The 22,330-nt window shown below is 47.0% G+C and overlaps 1 protein-coding gene across 1 annotated transcript in view; it reads left to right on the top strand.

Moving 5' to 3' along the window:
• The first annotated feature begins 6,353 nt into the window (after positions 1-6,353).
• LOC140898107 (uncharacterized) overlaps positions 6,354-22,330 on the top strand; it is a 36,644-nt gene continuing 20,667 nt past the window's right edge. The window contains exons 1-4 of the mRNA XM_073311558.2: positions 6,354-6,549; positions 7,618-7,731; positions 9,652-9,776; positions 10,926-12,302. Coding sequence (XP_073167659.1) covers positions 9,743-9,776; positions 10,926-12,302 — 1,411 coding nt within the window. The 5' untranslated portion in view covers positions 6,354-6,549; positions 7,618-7,731; positions 9,652-9,742. The remainder of the gene's footprint in view (positions 6,550-7,617; positions 7,732-9,651; positions 9,777-10,925; positions 12,303-22,330) is intronic.

The raw sequence follows: 22,330 nt of genomic DNA, 5'->3' as shown, positions 1-22,330 counted from the left end.
ACCTCTCGGGTGTAAAGTTAGTTAAAAACAGAGAGGCAAAGATGACAGAAACCAAGACACAACACAAATTGGAGTTAATCAGACTGGAGGCAGCGAAAGACGCAGAAAAAGTTCTAGAAGCTGCCCACAGGAGAGCTATGGAGGCAAGGGACACAGAACTGGAGGAGAAGGAAAAAGAGAGGAAGCATGCACTGGAGATGGAGAAGGCAAAGGCTCAGCAGAATATACCAACAAACCCTAGCAATCCTTCTCCAGGTACCACTTCCCATCCCAGAAAGTTCCCCACCTACAAGGCAGGCAATGATACCGAGGCCTTCTTAGAAAACTTCGAAAGGGCCTGCCTTGGATACAGCATCTCTACAGACCAATACATGGTAGAGCTGAGGCCACAGCTCAGTGGACCCTTAGCTGAGGTGGCAGCTGAAATGCCTAAAGAACACATGAACCAATATGAACTGTTTAAAACCAAGGCGAGAGTCAGAATGGGGCTAACACCTGAACATTCCCGTCCGCGGTTCAGAGCCCTAAAGTGGAAACCAGACGTGTCATTTACCTGACATGCCTACCACAATGTGAAACATTGGAATGCCTGGATATCGGGAGCAAGTGTTAAATCTCCAGAAGATTTGCCCTTCCTGATGCAAATGGAGCAGTTCCTAGAGGGTGTTCCTGAGGAAATAGAAAGATACATCCTAGATGGGAGGCCCAAAACTGTAATCGAGGCGGGGGAGATTGGAGCCAAATGGGTGGAGGTGGCAGAGAAGAAAAAAACTGATCGCAGTTGGAGTGGATACCAGAAGGGACAACCTCAGACCACACCCTACTACCGGGGGCAGCCCAAGGCCCCTCCTACACCCCAAGGAACCCTCCAGCCACCTTATCGTCCTGCCACACCGTTCTCCAGCAACCCACCTCACCCCAGTGACCCATCAGCTGGACGATGTTTTAAATGTAACGAGCTAGGGCATGTAAAGGCCAACTGCCCCAAGAACCTCAACAGATTACAGTTCATTGCACCAGAATCACACCAGAGGTCCTCAGGCCCAGATACCTCCCAGATACCCTCAGAGCGGAGGGAAACTGTGAAAGTGGGCGGGAAGAAGGTCACCACGTGGAGGGACACCAGAGCACAAGTTTTGGCTATCCATGCTTCCTTAGTGGACCCCAATTTAATCAACCCGGAGATCCAAGTGACCATTCAACCCTTCAAGTCAAACTCTTTCAATTTGCCTACAGCCAAGTTGCCTGTCCAGTACAAGGGCCGGTCAGGAATGTGGACTTTTGCAGTCTATGATGATTATCCCATCCCCATGCTGTTGGGGGAAGACTTGGCCAATCAGTGTGAAGCTAGCCAAGGGGGTGGGAATGGTCAACCACAGCCAGGCTAAGCAAGCTGTCACGCCTAGCTCTGTTCCGGAAACTTCTACCAGGACTCGGTCAGAGGTGATCGGCCCTGACCCCAGACCAATGTCTGCAACAGCAGTAGTGGATCCAGTCCCAGAGACCCAGAAAGAGCCAGTCCCAGAACCGGAACCGGCAGCAGCCGATAACCCTACACAAGAGGCTCAGCCAGAGCCTGAACCCCAACATAGTGCACCAGTGGAGACCGGTTCACAGTGCACGGAAACAGCCCCATCCCCAACATCACTTCCAGAGGTACCAAGCCTAGGTCCACAATCCAATGAGGAACTGATGTCTCCAGCATCAAGGGAACAGTTCCAGACCGAACAGGAAGCAGATGAAAGCCTCCAGAGAGCTTGGACAGCGGCCCGGAGCAACCCACCACCTCTCAGCTCTTCTAATCGATCCAGGTTTGTTGTAGAAAGAGGACTTTTATACAAGGAACCTCTTTCTGGTGGACACCAGGAAGACTGGCATCCTCAGAGACAGTTGGTAGTTCCAACTAACTACTGGGTCAAGCTCTTGAGCTTAGCCCATGATCATCCTAGTGGCCATGCTGGGGTGAACAGGACCAAAGACCGGTTGGTGAGGTCATTCCACTGGGAGGGAATGGGCAAGGATGTTTCTACCTATGTCCGGTCTTGTGAGGTATGCCAAAGAGTGGGAAAACCCCAAGACCAGGTCAAAGCTCCTCTCCAGCCACTCCCCATCAGTGAAGTTCCATTCCAGCGAGTAGCTGTGGATATTCTGGGTCCTTTTCCGAAAAAGACACGCAGAGGAAAGCAGTACATACTGACTTTCATGGATTTTGCCACCCAATGGCTGGAAGCAGTAGCTCTAAGCAACACCAGGGCTAAAAGTGTGTGCCAGGCACTAGCAGACATTTTTGCCAGGGTAGGTTGGCCCTCCGACATCCTCCCAGATGCAGGAACTAATTTCCTGGCAGGAACTGTGGAAAGCCTTTGGGAAGCTCATGGGGTGAATCACTTGGTTGCCACCCCTTACCATCATCAAACAAATGGCTTGGCGGAGAAATTTAATGGGACTTTGGGGGCCATGATACATAAATTCGTAAATGAGCACTCCAATGATTGGGACCTAGTGTTGCAGCAGTTGCTCTTTGCCTACAGAGCTGTACCACATCCCAGTTTAGGGTTTTTCCCATTTGAACTTGTATATGGCCACGAGGTTAAGGGGCCCTTACAGTTGGTGAAGCAGCAATGGGAGGGATTTACACCTTCTCCAGGAATTAACATTCTGAACTTTGTAACCAACTACAAAACACCCTCTGAAACTCTCTAGCCCTTGCTAAAGAAAACCTACAGGATGCTCAAAAAGAGCAAAAAGCCTGGTATGATAAACATGCCAGACAGCATTCCTTCAAAGTAGGGGACTAGGTCATGGTCTTAAATGTGCTCCAGGCCCATAAAATGGAAGCTTCGTGGGAAGGGCCATTCACGGTCCAGGAGCGCCTGGGAGCTGTTAATTATCTCATAACTTTCCCCACCTCCAACCGAAAGCCTAAGGTATACCATATTAATTCTCTAAAGCCCTTTTATTCCAGAGAATTAAAGGTTTGTCAGTTTACAGCCCAGGGAGGAGATGACGCTGAGTGGCCTGAAGGTGTCTACTACGAAGGGAAAAGTGCTGGTGGCGTGGAAGAGGTGAACCTCTCCATGACCCTTGGGCGTATGCAGCGACAGCAGATCAAGGAGCTGTGCACTAGCTATGCGTCGACATTCTCAGCCACCCCAGGACTGAATGAACGGGCATACCACTCCATTGACACAGGTAATGCTCACCCAATTAAAGTCCAACCTTACCGGGTGTCTCCTCAAGCTAAAACTACTATAGAACGGGAGATCCAGGATATGTTACAGATGGGTGTAATCCGCCCCTCTGGCAGTGCATGGGCATCTCCAGTGGTTCTAGCTCCCAAACCAGATGGGGAGATACGTTTTTGCATGGACTACCGTAAGCTAAACGCTGTAACTCGCCCACACAACTATTCAATGCCACGCACAGATGAACTATTAGAGAAACTGGGACGGGCCCAGTTCATCTCTACCTTGGACTTAACCACGGGGTACTGGCAGGTACCGCTAGATGAATCCGCCAAGGAAAGCTCAGCCATACATGCTGGGCTGTATGAATTTAATGTACTCCCTTTCAGGCTGCGGAATGCACCCGCCACCTTCCAAAGACTTGTAGATGGTCTTCTAGTGGGATTAGGAGAATATGCAGTCACCTACCTTGACGATGTGGCCATATTTTTGGATTCCTGGGCAGAACACCTGGAACATCTACAAAAAGTCTTCGAGCGCATAAGGGAGGCAGGACTAACTGTTAAGGCTAAGAAGTGTCAAATAAGCCTAAACAGAGTGACTTTACCTTGGACACCAGGTGGGTCAAGGAACTATCAACCCCCTACAGGCCAAAGGGGATGCTATCCAAAAGTGGCCTGTCCCAAAGTCAAAGAAACAGGTTCAATCCTTCTTAGGCCTGGCCAGTTATTACAGGCAATTTGTACCGCAATACAGCCAAATCGCCGCCCCACTGACAGACCTAACCAAAAAGAAACAGCCAAATGCTGTTCAGTGAACCGAAGAGTGTCAGAAGGCCTTTAACCAGCTTAAAGCGACACTCATGTCTGACCCTGTACTAAGGGCCCCAGACTTTGACAAACCATTCCTAGTAACCACCGATGCATCTGAGCGTGGTGTGGGAGCAGTTTTAATGCAGGAAGGACCGGATCAAGAATTCCATCTTGTAGTGTTTCTCAGCAAGAAGCTGTCTGAGAGGGAAAGCAACTGGTCAGTCAGTGAAAAAGAATGTTACGCCATTGTCTACGCTCTGGAAAAGCTACTCCCATATGTTTGGGGACGGCATTTCCACCTGCAAACCGACCATGCTGTGCTACAGTGGCTTCATACCACCACGGGAAATAACAAAAAACGTATTCGATGGAGTTTAGCTCTCCAAGATTTTGATTTCGACATCCAACACATCTCAGGAGCTTCTAACAAAGTGGCTGATGCACTTGCCTGTGAAAGTTTCCCAGAATCAACTGGTTAAAATCGTCCTTGAGATATGGAAAATATCGTTAGTTTTTATATATTTGGTAGTATATTTAGAGGTGCATGTGTCTATTTAACTCTGTTTTTTCCTAGAGCTCCAGGAAGAAATCCCAGACAGCGTTTCAACCTATCTGTGATTTGGGGGGCGAGGGGGCACGTGTCATGAATACAAAGGGAAGGGTAAACGCCTTTAAAATCCCTCCTGGCCAGAGGAAAAACCCTTTCAACAGTAAAGGGTTAAGAAGCTAGGATAATCTCGCTGGCACCTGACCACAATGACCAATGAGGAGACAAGATACTTTCAAAGCTGGAGTGGGGGGAGAAACAAAGGGTCTGGGTCTGTCTATGTGATGCTTTTGCCGGGGATAGAACAGGAATGGAGTCTTAGAACTTAGTAAGTAATCGAGCTAGATATGCGTTAGATTCTGTTTGTTTAAATGGCTGAGAAAATAAGCTGTGCTTAATGGAATGGATATTCCTGTCTTTGTGTCTTTTTGTAACTTAAGGTTTTGCCTTGAGGGATTCTCTGTGTTTTGAATCTAATTACCCTGTAAGGTATTTACCATCCTGATTTTACAAAGGTGATTCTTTTTACTTTTTCTTTTATTAAAATTCTTCTTTTAAGAACCTGATTGTTTTTCCATTGTTCTTAAGATCCAAGGGTTTGGGTCTGTGTTCACCTATGCAAATTGGTGAGGATTTTTATCAAACCTTCCCCAGGAAGCGGGGTGTAAGGTTTTGGTGAGGATTTTGGGGGGAAAGACTTTTCCAAACGAACTCTTTCCCAATAATAAATACCGGTTAGACGTTTGATGGTGGCAGCGATAAAGTCCAAGGGCAAAAGGTAAAATAGTTTGTACCTTGGGGAAGTTTTAACCTAAGCTGGTAAAAGTAAGCTTAGGAGGTTTTCATGCAGGTCCCCACATCTGTACCCTAGAGTTCAGAGTGGGGAAGGAACCTTGACACACCCTAATGAATATTTTATTTTTTAAGTTTACAAGACAGTTTCATGTGTTTTATAATAATAATGTTGTCTGCTCCACGATACGGTCAAAACATGAGAGATCCTTAGACCAGAGGGTAAACAAGCTAAAAAGAAAAAGGAAAGAGACAGCTGAGAAGGAAAATTCACTAGCATCAATAGCTGATCATAGAATCATAGAATATCAGGGTTGGAAGGGACCCCAGAAGGGTCATCTAGTCCAACCCCCTGCTCGAAGCAGGACCAATTCCCAGTTAAATCATCCCAGCCAGGGCTTTGTCAAGCCTGACCTTAAAAACCTCTAAGGAAGGCAGCTCCGGGACACGCAGACCCCCGCCCCCCGCCCCCCGCCCCGGGAGCGGAGCTGGGGCGAGGAGGGGCCGTTGGTGCAGAGTCACTTTCCTGCCCGGCCCCAGCCCTTCCCCCGGGTCTCTCCCCTCACCTGCAGGCTCCGGCTCAGGGGCTGGTTCCAGCCCCCGGAGAAAGTCCCCCCGCTGGGCCCGGAGGGGCGCTGGGGAAGGGCTCTCCCCGCACACACCCCGCTGGGCAGCGGCAGCGACTGACCCAGGAAGCTCTCACACCACCACTACCCCCGTATGCTGGTCAGAGAGACTGAGCGCTTCCAGCTCTGCACACCCGCCATTGCAGCAGTGCCCGGCGTGGGGGTCAAAGGATCCTTCCCCAGGACCTCCCTTTGCCCCACTCCCCCCAGGGATGTGCCCGAGGCGATCACAGCCTGTCTCCGCTGAGCTCGGAGGCCCTGACACTGCGAGCCCTCGCTGCCTCCTGGCAGCTGAAGAGTTAATGCCCCCTGCCGCCGCCGCGCAGCGCGACTCTGCCCATCCGGGAGGGAGGCGGCTGCTCTCTCTGCCTTTGAGCGGATCCGGGGCTGAGCTTCCCGGGTCAGACGCTGCCGCCGCCTCCATCGTGAGCCGGAGCCCGGGCTGAGCCGCTGCCGCTGCCCAGCGGGGTGTGTGCGGGGAGAGCCCTTCCCCAGCGCCCCTCGGGGCCCAGCCGGGGGGACTTTCTCCGGGGGCTGGAACCAGCCCCGGGCTCTGCCGACACCAGCCTCTGAGCCGGAGCCTGCAGGTGAGGGGAGAGACCCGGGGGAAGGGCCGGGGCCGGGGCTATGGCACCATCTGCGCTCAGTCCCACCTGCTGGTTCCCCGGCTCCACCCTGCACAGCGCGCTCGCGGGGGCAAATCGGAGGGGCCAAGTCCGTGCAGGGGCCAGACTGACTGGGCGGGGGGTGCCACACAGCTGGAGGCAGGGCCAGGAGAGCGGCCAAGGCGCAACATCAGGGCAGGGGGTAGGCAGCGGGGTTAAGAACAGATACAGGCACTGCCAGCCAGTGGCAGAGGGGAAACCCCGCGATAGAAGTGACCCCAGACGTGGGGGAGCCATCTGCAGTCTTTGCAAAAATCGAGTGTGCTCTATTAATAGGAGCTGCTCTCGGCCCTCCCTTCCGCAGCTCAGCACCCACTTTCTAGGGTTGAGTTCTTAAAGGCACAGGGCAGCCCAATGCATAGGCCAGGCAGATCTTCCTTAAATAACATGTTGTACTGAGCTGCCAAAGGAGACTTGGTTCAGTGACATATTTTACATACAGCCCCCCGATGTCAGACATGTTTTTAAGGTTTGAAAGAGTCCCTTATCAGTTTCTGTGACTGCATAAAACCTCATGGCAGTTCACAAAATGCCCTAGCTCCTATTCTCATTGCCTGAATTGCTCTGCCTTTTTCTTGTGTTCCATGGAACCTAGTTGCATTCCTTTGTCATTTTATTTTTAAACTATTCTTTTGCTCACTCTGAGCACTTCATAACGTACCTGCCTTAACATTCTGCATGTGGATGTCGTGCATCACTGTACATATTTTTAATAGCAAATAATCACTGAAAATATTAATTCGCTAGTGGCTTCAGCAATCCCATCTCACGGTGTTTCTAGTATAACACTTCCCATTTGCCTTGCAACATTTTAATTTTAAAATTTCCTGCGGGGAGATTTTCTTTTTTTTTAATACACAAGTTTATTCTTTGAGATCATATTTCTTGAAGGCATTCTGATTTCCTGGGTTGGTGTCAAAACGTCTTTCATTTCTTTGATCCACCAGTGGTGACTGCCTTTGTCAACTGTTATTTTGTCTTTCTATCCAGCACTCTAGTGCTTTTTCTACATACGGAGATAAAGGAAGAAGGGGGTACACGTCAGGACCATAATTGGGCCCTGGGTGATCGCTACTTCCCACCACCCAACACAGATGTAATGAGGTTGAGTAGTGCCTGTATAAGAAAAATTAAAACTACTAGTTATTCCTCAAAAAAGGTTTTTAATGATTTTTTACTATAAAAGCAGCACAGACAAAATAAGAAAAGAAAAAGTAAAGAGCAGCTTTGGATAAGAATTGATATAAATGGCAGATTATACTGAAGACAAGCACAGGTACATGTTATGAATCATTAAGAAGATAATGAACAGCAACCCTACATACACTGGTCCTGGCAGGTTATACTGAAAGCCCTGAAGACAAGCATATATAAAGCTATTATCCACCAGTTATTTACCACTGGTTTTACACTATAGTATTGATACAACTGAGATCAATTTAGCTCAAGCAACCAAACTACTTTACTCCATAATCTTACCCTGCATTTGTCTGAAAAATACGTTACCCTTCAGTCAGTCGTTTTCTGCACTGGCCAGGTACAGACAGTCGATAAGTGCACGTCCCTTTGGTTCAGGGGGTGTGGGTCAGGTTTCCCTTATGACCAAAAACACACACACAGTCCCGTGCCTTCGTAGTTTTTATCTGATCTGTTGGCCGTGTTTCAAAACAGACCAACCAATCAGGGTGGACCACATCGTTAATGTGGTCAGTGTGGTTGCCCCAGTTGTATAATTGATGCATACCTATCTCCTTATAGCCAATTTTCATATAATTTAGGCCTATTTATCTCCTGTAGCCAATTGAGTTTTAAGTGTGGTTAATGTGGGTTTGCTTAGTTCAGGGGTCTCCCACACGGTGCCCGCGGGTGCAATGGCACTTGCCAGGGTAGTTGTGTGTGCCTGCAGGACACCACGCCGCTGAAATGCCGCTGCCGAGCGCGGCCGCTGGAGAACTGCCCGCCGAAATACCGCCAAGAAGTGTTGGCCACATTTCTTGGCCACATTTCAGTGGCGACGCTTATTTCCATTGCCATTTTTCGGAGGCAGGGTGTCTGGCACCCACCACAATCCTTTGGGAATAGGAATGTGCTATTCCCACAGAAAAGTTGGGGACCACTGGCTTAGTTCATAGGAGTCAGCAAAAAGTTGCCTGGTTACAGCGCATCCTGACCACAAGTCTTAACTTCCTTTTGCAAAGCTTGCTTTCTAGAGCTTCCGGAAGTTTGAGGCCTAACATTGACAATACTTTTGTTCAGTTCAAGCTTGACAATACAGTTGTTCAAATTATTCACAGTCTGTAGAATTTGGTTGCCAAATATTCACTGAAGGCCATGTTTTTAAACCCTCCTACATCACAGTGTCCTCGAGCCTGGGCTACAGTCCAAGACCAGACATCTACACAGCAGTGAAACAACCCCACAGCCTGAGCTCCATGAGCCCAATTTGGCTAGCACAGTCCAGCCTCGGACGTCTAATTGCAGTGTAGATCTACAGAAAGGGGGTGTAAGCACAGTTCCCAGAATTAGGGGATAGTTGTTTTTGGGTGTGCATGTGTTGGGAGCATGGTCAGTACGTACTGCACGACAGCTCTTCTGTCTCTCGAGGCCCATGGGGCCTGCGGAAAGCAAAGTGTAAGTTAGAGCAGCATTAAGGCTGCTCTAACTTACACCAATAGCCAAGTAGGACTTTGCATAGACCCTGAATATAAGAAGTGTAAAAATGAGCCATACCCAGCTCCCTGATGTACCATCTAGCAGGCCTGGCATGGTGGGCAAACTGAAACTGAGGTAAACTAAATAGCCAGAAACACAGTGAAAATTAATATGAGGTTTCTGCATACTCTGCCAAGAGCCATAAAGAGGGTGAGATTTGAACATCTATTTAACTGTTGGCAATGTGATGCTGGAAACAGCCCTGGTGATAGGGCAGATGGCAAGGGAGGATGAGGAAGGGGAGCCAGTGACTGAACTTGTGAGATTGTGCTGTGGCTGCACGTGCTGAGTGAGGGACCCTTGCTGTTTCAGAAGCCAGTGACCTTCAAGAAGGTGCCTGTGTATTTTCCTGGGGCAGTGGGCTCTGCGGGACCCCAGTCAGAAAGCTCTGTACAGGGACGTCATGCAGAAGAATTCTGAGACTGTGACCTTGCTGGGTAAGGATTCCTGTCCCTTTGGTACTGCAAGCTGGGGTCCAGAAGCATCTGGGTTGGGTTGTGTTCATGGGTGTTCCCTGGCCTCTTAGATTTCAGAGGGAGGCACCTCTATCGTCCCATATCCCATGTGTGAGAGACCATCCCCTCTGCACCTCTCCCGCGGGGCCAGAGATTCATGGACATAATGATGGTGCTGCTTTTCCCATAAGTAAGGCTCCCAAGTGGGAGAAACTCCATGTTCCCAGCCGCTCCTTCCCAGGGAACGTTCCATCCTGTGGGGCCTGTGACCCCTCTGCCAATTTAGGGATGGACTCGTGTCTCATGAGTCAGCGCTGCCTAAGTCCCCAAGGGCCAGGTTTTCAAGGGTATTTAGACATCAAACTATGCAGATAGCTGCCTCGTGGGATTTTCCAAAGCACAATGGAGATAGGTGCCTCGGCGCTACTGAAAATCCCCCAAGGAGCCTGTATGCATCTTTAAGCACCTGAAGACCTTTAAAAATCTGGCTCCAAATTCCCTGTCGGTGTGGATCCCTAAACTCACCTTAGTGACTCAGCATCTGGGCCACACATGCTGCCTTTCCCAGGAGGATATGGGACTATTTCCCTTGTTGTTTGTATTAAATGTCCCTCCAGCAAAGAAAGGGGTTAAAATCCTGGCATAACCTCCCTAACAACCACTCAGCAAACAGAGGGTGGGTTTGATCCCACTTGCTTTCTGTCCTCTGAGTAGGATTTCCCATTCCCAAATCCAGCATCATCTCCTGGCCAGAGCAAAAGGAAGAGCTGTGGGTCCTGGCTGTCCAGGGCTCTGAGGAAAGGGAGCTCCCAGGGGTGGTTAAACCAACTCAGAAACCATCAGTGAGGGAAGCAAAAATCTGAGATTCCCACAAAAGGTCCATGAGCTCCACCAGTTCTGCCTCTTCTCACCCAGGTCAGGATTATCCCCATCTGGGGTCATAGTCTCATGGCAGATGTCACTCATCATAGCTTCCCACCCACCCTAACAAATAGCTGGCAGTCTCTCCCTCTCTCTGAGTGTTCAGATGGGATGTAGATGAGAATCGGTCCCCTCCTTTCTCCTCTCAGGTATTCAGCTTCTGAATCAGCTCCTCTTTGGTTTGTTCCCCCCTTTCTTGTTCTCTTTCAGAGGTTCCCATTCCTGCCAGTACAGGGAGTGGCTCCTGTCTGGATTCTCTCTCTGTCCCAGCAGGGGATAGGACACCGAGAAAGAATGAGGAAGAGAATCTGCAGCAGGAAGGTGTCAAGCGAGTGGAATTGCCCGGGGTGTTATTGCGACATCCTGAAGGGAATGTTTCCCAGAGCCTGGAGCAGGGGACTGACAGGTGGAATCTGCGCAGGTCCCTTAGGCAGAAAGGAAAACAGCCTGTGGAGAGAGAGCTCAAAGAAACCATCCACCAAGAAATTCCCACTGGAGAGACACCGAACACGTGTAGTGAGTGTGGGAAGAACTTCCGGTGGAGATCAGCCCTTATTGACCACCACAGAATCCACACGGGAGAGAGGCCCTATCACTGTGATGAATGTGGGAGAAGCTTCAGCAGGAGTTCGAACCTTGCTACCCATCAGAGACTGCACACGGGAGAGAGACCCTACAAATGCCCTGACTGCGGGAAAGGCTTTAATCACAGCTCCAATCTTTCTGCACATCAGAGAACCCACACAGGAGACCTTCCTTACAAGTGTCCCGAGTGTGGGAAAAGCTACAGCGTGAGCTCCTACCTCCTGAGACATCAGAAAATCCACACAGGAGAGAGACCCTATAAGTGTGATGAGTGTGAAAAGAGTTTCGGCCAGAGCTCAACCCTTGTTATTCACAAGAGAGTGCACACGGCAGAGAAGCCCTATAAATGCCTTGAGTGCGGAAAATGTTTCAGGAACAGCTCTGACCTTATTAGACACCAGAGAACCCACACAGGAGAAAGACCTTATGAATGCAGCAAGTGTGGGAAAAGTTTCAATGAGAGCTCGCACCTCACCAGGCATCAGAAAACCCACACACGGGAGAGATCCTATAAATGCCTCGAGTGCAATAAATGTTTCAAGAACAGCTCCAGGCTCATTCGACACCAGAGAACCCACACAGGGGAGAAATCCTATAAATGCCCTGACTGCGAGAAAAGCTTCAATCGGAGTTCAAATCTCATTGTCCATCAGAGATCCCACATGCAGCAAAAGCCCTACAAGTGCCTGGACTGTGCTAAAACCTTCAGCTGCAGCTCACAGCTGATCAGGCACCAGAGGATCCACACAGGAGAAAAACCCTATAAATGCCCCGACTGCGGGAAAAGCTTCACCGTGAGCTCACAACTGACTTCCCACCAGAGACTCCACACCGGAGAGAAGCCCTATGGATGCCCCGAGTGCGGGAAAAACTTCCGTCACAGCTCAGGACTCGTGTCACATCAGCGGAAACACAGGAAGGAGGGCTGCCCTGTGACTGTTCCCATTGTGATGACAGCCCACACTTTATTGCATATTACAGTGATGCCCGTGCAAAGCAGCAGTGCCTAGATCCCACGCAGGAGAGAGGCACTATACATCTGTAGAATGGGTTGAAACTTTCCCATGAAAACTATTTTTGATGGAAAATTGTGTGGGTTGATTTGACCCGTTTTTGTGAAAAGTGTCAAGTGTCTGGGTTTTTTGTTGTTTTTTTTTTGGGGGGGGGGATTGGTGGTTTTGGGGGGGGAGTTGGCAAAAAAACTGAATGCCCCGAACCTGAAATATTTTGCTTTGGAAATGTTGCTACATTGCCTCATGGGAGTTATAGTTCGGTTGTCTTCCTCCTGTCCCAATTCTCCCCTATGGGCCAGGCTCTCAGCTGGATTACATCTCCCATGATGCACCACCTCCCTTCTCTAAGAGTATGTCTGCACTGCAGCTGGGAGCATGCTTCCCAACTTGGGCAGACAGCACATGCTAGCTCTGCTCATGTTAGTACGGTGAAAATTGCAGAATGAGCCAGGGCGGCAGCTCGAGCCAGCCACCTGAATCCAAACTGACCCAGACTACCCCTGGCTATGCTGCTATTTTAGTGCACTAGCTTAAGCAGAGCTAGCACGTGTCTGTCTACCCGCTCTGGGATGCACCCCCCCAGCTGCTGTTTAGATGTACCCCAAGAGGGAAAAGTATGGTGCATCATGGGACTTATAGGTGAACCTGGCCTATAAAGAACAATTCAGGCATGAGATATCCACGCTATAACTCACATGAGGTACTGTGGTGACATTTCCCATTCAAAATATTGCTGGTTTTGGCCAAAATTTTCTGTTGGGTGTAGAATCATTTTTCACAAGCTAAAGATGAGTCGAATATGAGTCAACAGTGTAACACTATTGCAAAAAAAGCAAACATCATTCTGGGATGTATTAGCAGGAGTGTTGTAAGCAAGACATGAGAAGTAATTCTTCTGCTCTACTCTATGCTGATTAGGCCTCAGCTGGAGTATTGTGTCCAGCTGTGAGTGCCACATTTCAGAAAAGATGTGGACAAATTGGAGAAAGTCCAGAAAGGAGCAACAAAAATGATTAAAGGTCTAGAAAACATGACCTGTGAGCAAAGATTGAAAAAACTGGGCTTGTTTAGTCTGGAAAAGAGAAGCCTGAGAGGGGACATGATAACAGTTTTCAAGTACATAAAAGGTTGTTACAAGAAGGAGGGAGAAAAATTGTTCTCCTTAACCTCTGAGGATAGGACAAGAAGCAGTGGGCTTCAATTGCAGCAAAGGTTTAGGTTGGACCTTAGGAAAAACTTCCTAACTGTCACAGTGGCTAAACACTGGAATAAATTGCCTAGGGAAATTGTGGAATCTCCATCACTGGAGATTTTTAAGAGCAGGTTAGACAAACACATGTCTGGGATTGTCTAGATAATACTTAGTCTTGCTCTGAGTGCAGGGGACTGGACTAGATGACCTTTCAAGGTCCCTTCCAGTCCTACACTTCTATGATTTCACTAGTTCAAAAATCCCTTCCCGAAGAGGAGGCTTATTAACCATGAAACAACCAGCAAAGGAAAGAACTAGATTGACCTCCCCTCCCATTAAAGGTGTGAAAGCAGGACACACCTCAGGATCCAAACACTAAAAAAAGGAAATGGGCAGCAATTATTAAAATTAGGTAGAGCTTACATTTAAACACAATTGTACAATACAGGCTACTATCGGCCCTCTTGCAACCACCTCTCATGGAAGTGCCACTTACATCCCCGCAACTGCAAGACATTATCCCACAGTACGACACTCCCACTGGACAGCTCCGGCAGCACTGGTGTGCCATAGACTTCAGGAGTTTGTGATGCACTGGCGGGATCTTTGTGTTATTGCATAGGAACATGCTTAACACACTACTGAACAGCAGCATAGTTGTAGCTGTGTCAGTCCAAGGTTATTAGAGAGATAAGGTGTGGGAGGTAATATCTTTTACTGGACCAAATTCTGTTGGTGAGAGAGACAAGCTTTCAAGCCACAGAGAGCTCTTCTTCAGGGCTGGGAAAGGTACTCTGAACATCACAGCTAAATGCAAGTTGGAACATTGTTTAACATAAGTAATTAGCACATAGGGACCATTAGCACTCAGATTCTATGGTGGGGGAGCACAGTACCTATATAAAAAAATAGATAAAATAGAACATAGGACTGGAAGGGACTCCGTGTCACTGAGTCCAGTTCCATACTACTACAGGCAACCCCAGCATATACTCCAATTAATAAATGTACCAAGCTCGATCTTAAAACTAGTGAAGTTGTTTGGCCACTGCTCCTCATGATGGGAGGCTGTTCCAGAACCTCACTCCTCTGATGGTTAGAAATCTTCTTCTCAGTTCCAGTCTAAACACGTGTGACCAGTTTATACATTTGCAGCTTACCTCTGGGGTGGGTGGGGTTCTGTACCGGCGAAAAGGAGAACACAGTCATAAGTTTATGGTACAGTTGTTAGTGACGTTCACATTTTGTCAACAGAATGGACTATGTATTGGATAGTTGGCAAATACGGTGAGTGGAAATTATCAAAGCCTACAGATTAACTGGCAGATCTTTCACACTCTATACTTGGTTACTGAAGGAAGTTGTGCTAACATGTTAACATAAGGTGTGAATTTAAAATGATTTAGTTAAATCAATGCAAACTCATTTGTGGACATTCTTATTTTGATTTAAGATTGGCCAATTGCAGTGTAGCTTCAGTCAATAATGAATAGGGTGAAGTTAACTGAAATAAGCCACTCTTCAAATGTGAGGGTTGAAATGATTTAGTAAAATCAGTGTTTTAACCCATTAAGTCAGTGCAAAAGCTGTATGTGAAGAAGGACTCTGCTCACATTTTCAAGGTGGTATTTGCACACATAACCAATCGAACCAAAGATTATCTTTATCAAGTTGCAGTGGGGGAGGTTTAGGTTGGATAGTAGGAAAAACTTTTTCACTAGGAGGGTGGTGAAACACTGGAATGCGTTGCCTAGGGAGGTGGTGGAATCTCCTTCCTTGGAAGTTTTTAAGGTCAGGCTTGACAAAGCCCTGGCTGGGATGATTTAATTGGGGATGGGTCCTGCTTTTGAGCAGGGGGTTGGACTAGATGACCTCCTGAGGTCCCTTCCAACCCTGATATTCTATGATTCTATGAACAACAATCCGACCAAAGATTATCTTCGCTAACTGGTAAAGACTGATGTTTCTATTGTATTTTGGATGTAGCTATAACTTCCATTGAAGAAAGATTTTATCAGTTGCATGGTCATTGTGAAACTTTTGAATTTTTATATGATATTGGAAATATTAAAAATCAGTTTTCCAAAGAAGACCTCATGAAGCACTGCCAAGACCTACATTTAGCACTCAGTTCTGATAACGCTTCTAACATTGATGAAGTAGAATTGTATGATGAATTAATAGCTTTATCTGAGATAATAAGTCCTAAAACTTCTCCTCTAAAAGTATTAGAATTTATAGCAAAAAATGATTTTTTCACTCCAAACACTGCTATAGCAGTACACATTCTTTTAACATTGCCAGTATCAGTGGCTTCTGGTGAGCGCAGTTTCTCAAAACTGAAATTACTAAAAAATTATTTGAGGCCCACCATGTCTCAAAATCGTTTGTCAGGACTCGCATTAATTTCAGTTGAAACTACCATTGCAAAAAATTTAGATTTCACTGAATTATTAAAAGACTACACAAGTATAAAAACCAGAAAAATTCAGTTCATATAAATTCTTTTAATTTATGAGAAACTGGCCGCACCAGAAGACACTGATGTTTTTCATTACAGTGTATAGTTGAACCCAAATTGTTTGTAATTATGATTTTGTTAAAATTAAATGAGTACACTAGTAGGAAGTTGTTTTATTTCACTCACTACAAATTCTCTGTTTTAATTTTTTTAAATTTTAAACAGTGAGAAAAAAAAAATCATTGCAAAGTGCAAACGTGTAAAAGCGAAAAGAGGGGGCAGCCAAAAATTTTTTTGCTTGAGGCAGCAAAAAACCTAGAGCCAACCCTGGCTGAAGTCCCAAGCTCTGGGGCTCTTGGAGAATTTAAGCCATGTTGGGGGGTGAGGAGCCCAAATAAAAGAGGACTAGATGGAGTAGGGAGAGGGGCTACTAACCCTAATTTAACTCTCACATAACTGCCACACACCTGTATCCTGAGGGACCCAACTGTGATATTACAGTTTTCTGATTTTCCCAAAAGTCAGTAGGGTTCTGTCCATTAATGCCTAGAACATTCCCTGAAATTTTGGAATTGATCAGATATGGCTTTCAAAAGTTGTCATGTTACTTACACATAAGACAACAGAGAAATGCCATTGAGTTGAGGACAGAAGGTCCTTGTTACTTAACCAGTGAAACCAGTGCACAGACAAACCCACCAGCTTAACCTGACAGGTCACAATGGCTGTTTGTTCAGGGTAGGTAAAATCTTTAGTCCAGCTCATGGACATTCTAGGCCATGTCTACATGGTAGCAATTAAAATGGCATAGCTGCAGCACTGTAGTTACACTGGTATAACCCAATAGTGCAGACGTAGCGCACAGCAAGGGAAGGGGTTTTTCCATTGTTGTAGGAACACTCCCTCTCCAAGTGACAGTAGCTGGGTTAATGGAAGCATTCTTCCATGGACCTACCTGCATCTGTGCCAGGGTTAGGTTGGCATAGGTACAGTGCACAAGGATGTGGATTTTTCACACCCCTAAATGCCATAACTATGTCAACCTACATATTAAGTGCAGACCAGGCCTTCCCTGCCTCAGCTGTAATCTTGTTCAGTCCCGATAATGCTACTTCTCTGGGTTGCACTCGTATTGGGACAGGACATGAGCCCTGCTCTGAAGCTACCATTCTGGACTCCAGCATGTCAGTTCCAATTTCCTTTGTCAAAAGTAGTCTAGATTCATGAAGGGACATAGGTGTTTTGACACCAAACGTCACAGTGCCTAACGTTTAGGCATGTAAAAGCCACAGGAACACCCCTGGTATCCATAAAGCCTGAGGTAGGTGCCCAGGCTCAAAGAATGGGGACAGACATGTGCCTTAGATTGTGGGGAGCCGCGTAAGATTGCTAGTGGGAGATTCCAATGAAAGGAGTGGTGTGCAACCCCCACCCCCATGGAGATAGGGCCTAAATCCAGGCTGCAGGGAACCCTCTCTTGGAGTTAGGCACGTGAGGCAATAATTCAGTGCTGGGAGCATGGGGTTAGAATTAAGGTGCCTAAAACTGGGGATTAGGTATTTAAGTACCTTTGTGAGTATAGGCCACAGTATCTCTGTTGTGCGTGCAAATACCACCTTGAAAACGTGAGCAGAGTCCTGCTTCACACACAACTTTTGCACTGACTTAATGGGTTAAAGAAATGATTTAGTAAAATCAGTGTAACCCTCACATTTGAAGAGTGGCTTACTTCAGTTAACTTCACCCTATTCATTATTGACTGAAGGATTTAATTCTCACTGTCTTGAAATAATGGTGAGTCAATAAGAGGCTAAGAGTCCTGAGACTAGCAAGGAATTGCTTAACAGGATTGGCAGGAGAATTGTAGTCATTAGGTTTCAGAGTGAACATGCAGTGGCTATTAATGTTACCATTCTAAATTCTTGGAGCTCTTGTAGTAGCATGTCGATCTGAGACACCAGTGCCGCAGTGTGACTCTGACAGGGTCTCTGCAGCCAAGGGAGTAAAGTCTGCAAGAAATCTCAGAGGCCCCAAAGAATCCCAGGCGACTCAAAACCTTTGGATTGGGCAGGAATTCTGCTCTCCCAAGTTCCAGTCCTCCAGCCCTGCCCATCCCTCTCTGCAGCAGTGTCCAGAGTGGGGTACAGATACCCATACTCCCTGTCCCCACTCACCCTTCCACCCTAGCACACATGTGTCAAGGTTCCTTCTGCACTCTGAACTCTAGGGTACAGATGTGGGGACCTGCATGTCCCCCAACAGCATGGGGATGGGATAATCATCATAGACTGCAAAAGTCCATGTTCCTAACCAGCCCTGGTACTGGAAAGGCAACTTGGCTGTAGGCAAATTGAAAGAGTTGGACTTGAAGGGTTGAATGGTCACTTGGATCTCCGGGTTGATTAACTTGGGGTCTACTAAGGAAGCATGGATAGCCAACACTTGTGCTCCGGTGTCCCTCCATGCAGTGACCTTCTTCCCGCCCACTCTCACAGTTTCCCTCCGCTCTGAGGGTATCTGGGAGGTATCTGGGCCTGCGGACCTCTGGTGTGATTCCGGTGCAATGAACTATAATCTGTTGGGGTTCTTGGGGCAGTTGGCCTTTATGTGTCCCGGCTCGTTACATTTAAAACATCGTCCAGCTGACGGTTCACTGGGGCGAGGTGGGTTCCTGGAGAACGGGGTGGCAGGACGACAAGGTGGCTGGAGGGTTCCTTCGGGGGTAGGTGGGGCCTGGGGCGGCCCCCAGTAATAGGGTGTGGTCTGAGGTTGTCCCTTCTGGTATCCACTCCAACTGCGACCAGTTTTTTTCTTCTCTGCCACCTCCACCCATTTGGCTCTAATCTCCCCCGCCTCTATTACAGTTTTGGGTTTCCTATCTAGGATGTACCTTTCTATTTCCTTAGGAACACCCTCTAAGAACTGTTCCATTTGCATTAGGAAGGGCAAATCTACTGGAGATTGAACACTTGCTCCAGATATCCAGGCATCCCAATGTTTCACAATGTGGTAGGCATGTCAGGTAAATGACACGTCTGGTTTCCACCTTAGGGCTCTGAATCGCCGACGGGAATGCTCAGGTGTTAGCCCCATTCTGACTCTCGCCTTGGTTTTAAACAGTTCATACTGGTTCATTTGTGCCTTAGGCATTTCAGCTGCTACCTCAGCTAAGGGTCCACTGAGCTGCGGCCTCAGTTCTACCACGTATTGGTCTGTAGGGATGCTGTACCAAGGCAGGCCCTTTTGAAGTTTTCTAAGAAGGCCTCGGTATCATCACCTGCCTTGTAGGTGGGGAACTTTCTGGGATGGGAAGTGGTACCTGGAGAAGGATTGCTAGGGCTTGTTGGTATATTCTGCTGAGCCCTTGCTTCTCCATCTCCAGTGCATAGAATCATAGAATCATAGAATATCAGGGTTGGAAGGGACCCCAGAAGGTCATCTAGTCCAACCCCCTGCTCAAAGCAGGACCAATTCCCAGTTAAATCATCCCAGCCAGGGCTTTGTCAAGCCTGACCTTAAAAACCTCTAAGGAAGGAGATTCTACCACCTCCCTAGGTAACGCATTCCAGTGTTTCACCACCCTCTTAGTGAAAAAGTTTTTCCTAATATCCAATCTAAACCTCCCCCACTGCAACTTGAGACCATTACTCCTCGTTCTGTCATCTGCTACCATTGAGAACAGTCTAGAGCCATCCTCTTTGGAACCCCCTTTCAGGTAGTTGAAAGCAGCTATCAAATCCCCCCTCATTCTTCTCTTCTGCAGGCTAAACAATCCCAGCTCCCTCAGCCTCTCCTCATAACTCATGTGTTCCAGTCCCCTAATCATTTTTGTTGCCCTTCGCTGGACTCTCTCCAATTTATCCACATCCTTCTTGAAGTGTGGGGCCCAAAACTGGACACAGTACTCCAGATGAGGCCTCACCAATGTCGAATAGAGGGGAACGATCACGTCCCTCGATCTGCTCGCTATGCCCCTACTTATACATCCCAAAATGCCATTGGCCTTCTTGGCAACAAGGGCACACTGCTGACTCATATCCAGCTTCTCGTCCACTGTCACCCCTAGGTCCTTTTCTGCAGAACTGCTGCCTAGCCATTCGGTCCCTAGTCTGTAGCTGTGCATTGGGTTCTTCCGTCCTAAGTGCAGGACCCTGCACTTATCCTTATTGAACCTCATCAGATTCCTTTTGGCCCAATCTTCCAATTGGTCTAGGTCCTTCTGTATCCTATCCCTCCCCTCCAGCGTATCTACCACTCCTCCCAGTTTAGTATCATCCGCAAATTTGCTGAGAGTGCAATCCACACCATCCTCCAGATCATTTCTGAAGATATTGAATAAAACCGGCCCCAGGACCGACCCCTGGGGCACTCCACTTGATACCGGCTGCCAACTAGACTAGACCGGATGCCAACTAGAGCATGCTTCCTCTCTTTTTCCTTCTCCTCCAGTTCTTTGTCCCTTGCCTCCATTTCCCTCCTGTGGGCAGCCTCCATTTCTTTTTCCCTGGCCTCATGTACATCCATCTCTATCCGCATGAGTTCTGTCTGTCTTTCATATTCCTTTTGTTTTTCCTCAGCCTCAAATCTGGCTAATTCCAGCTTTTGTTGAACCGTGGAGTCTGTCATCCTAACCTCTCTGTTTTTAACTAACTTTACACCCGAGAGTTACACAGGAAACAAACAAAAAAAAAAACTTGACTTTTAAAATTTTGCTGTGCTATTCTCTGATAGGGATTGTCAGCCTACAGAAAAATAATAATAATAAAAAAATAACCCAAACCCACCAACTATAAAAAAAATTCAGAAAAAAAACCCCCGAAACCCTAACACCTTTGGCTCCAGGCAAATAGGTAGAAAACCCCTCTAGTTGTTCTTAGGAGAAAAAAAAAAAACTTCAGGTCTGTGAAGACCTGTGAATTTCCCTGCAGGAGGTTAACTACTCTGCCTTTAGGAAGAGAAACTGCAGCTCACAAAGGCAAATCCCTTTTGTCTCTGCTCTGGCCCCAAAGCAAAACAAAAAACCTCGAACTATTTCCAGTTGGGAAACTTGCTTTCTAGCAGCCCAAACGAAAAAAAAAATTCCCTTTTAAAATCTGTGTTTCTGGTTCAAAAAAATCTCAGATAGATCTCAAAATGATTTCAAATTGATCCTACCGCTCTGCCACTCTGAACTCTAGGGTACAGATGTGGGGACTTGCATGAAAACCTCCTAAGCTTACTTTTACCAGCTTAGGTTAAAACTTCCCGAAGGTACAAACTATTTTACCCTTTGCCCTTGGACTTCCACTGCCACCACCAAATGTTTATCTGGGTTTATTTTTATTAGGAAAGCATTGTTTGGAAAAAGTCTTCCCCCCCAAAATCCTCCCAACCCTTGCACCCCACTTCCTGGGTAAGGTTTGGTAAAAATCCTCACCAATTTGCATAGGTGACCACAGACCCAAACCCTTGGATCTTAAGAACAATGAAAAAGCATTCAGTTTCTGAAAAGAAGGATTTTAATAGAAGAAGTAAAAAGTAAAAAAGAATCATTTCTGTAAAATCAGAATGGTAAATACCTTACAGGGTAATTTGATTCAAAACATAGAGAATCCCTCTAGGCAAAACCTTAAGTTACAGAAAGACACACAGACAGGAATATTCATTCTATTCAACACAACTTAATTTCAAAAAGAAAAGGAGTACTTGTGGTACCTTAGAGACTAACCAATTTATTTGAGCATAAGCTTTCGTGAGCTACAGCTCACTTCATCGGATGCATAAAGTGGAAAGTACAGTGAGGAGATTTTATACATACACATGGACCATGAAAAAAATATACATTGTAAGGAGAGTGATCACTTAAGATGAGTTATTATCAGCAGGAGAGTGGGGTGGGGGGAGAGAAAACCTTTTGAAGTGATAATCAAGGTGGGCCATTTCCAGGAGTTAACAAGAACATCTGAAGAACAGTGGGTGGGGGGGAAGGAATAAACAAGGGGAAGTAGTTTCACTTAATATAATGACTTAGCCACTCCCAGTCTCTATTCAAGCCTAAGTTAATTGTATCCAATTTGCAAATTAATTCCAATTCAGCAGTCTCTCGTTGGGGGGCTGTCTGTAGGCAAGGACTGGCCTGTCTCCCAAGATTTGTGAGAGTGATGGGTCGTCCTTCAGGATAGGTTGCAGATCTTTGATAATGCGTTTATCATCTAGACCCATGGAAAAGAAGCCCTTGAGGAATTCCACCACGATTTCAACAATTTCCATCCCACCATCAAGCTCAACCTGGACCAGTCCACACAAGAGATCCACTTCCTGGACACTACAGTGCTAATAAGCAATGGACACATAAACATCACCCTATACCGGAAACCTACTGACC

The sequence above is a fragment of the Lepidochelys kempii genome, chromosome 14, assembly GCF_965140285.1.
Source record: "Lepidochelys kempii isolate rLepKem1 chromosome 14, rLepKem1.hap1, whole genome shotgun sequence".
Classification (NCBI taxonomy): Eukaryota; Metazoa; Chordata; order Testudines; family Cheloniidae; genus Lepidochelys; species Lepidochelys kempii.
This window is presented reverse-complemented; position numbering and strand designations above follow the sequence as displayed.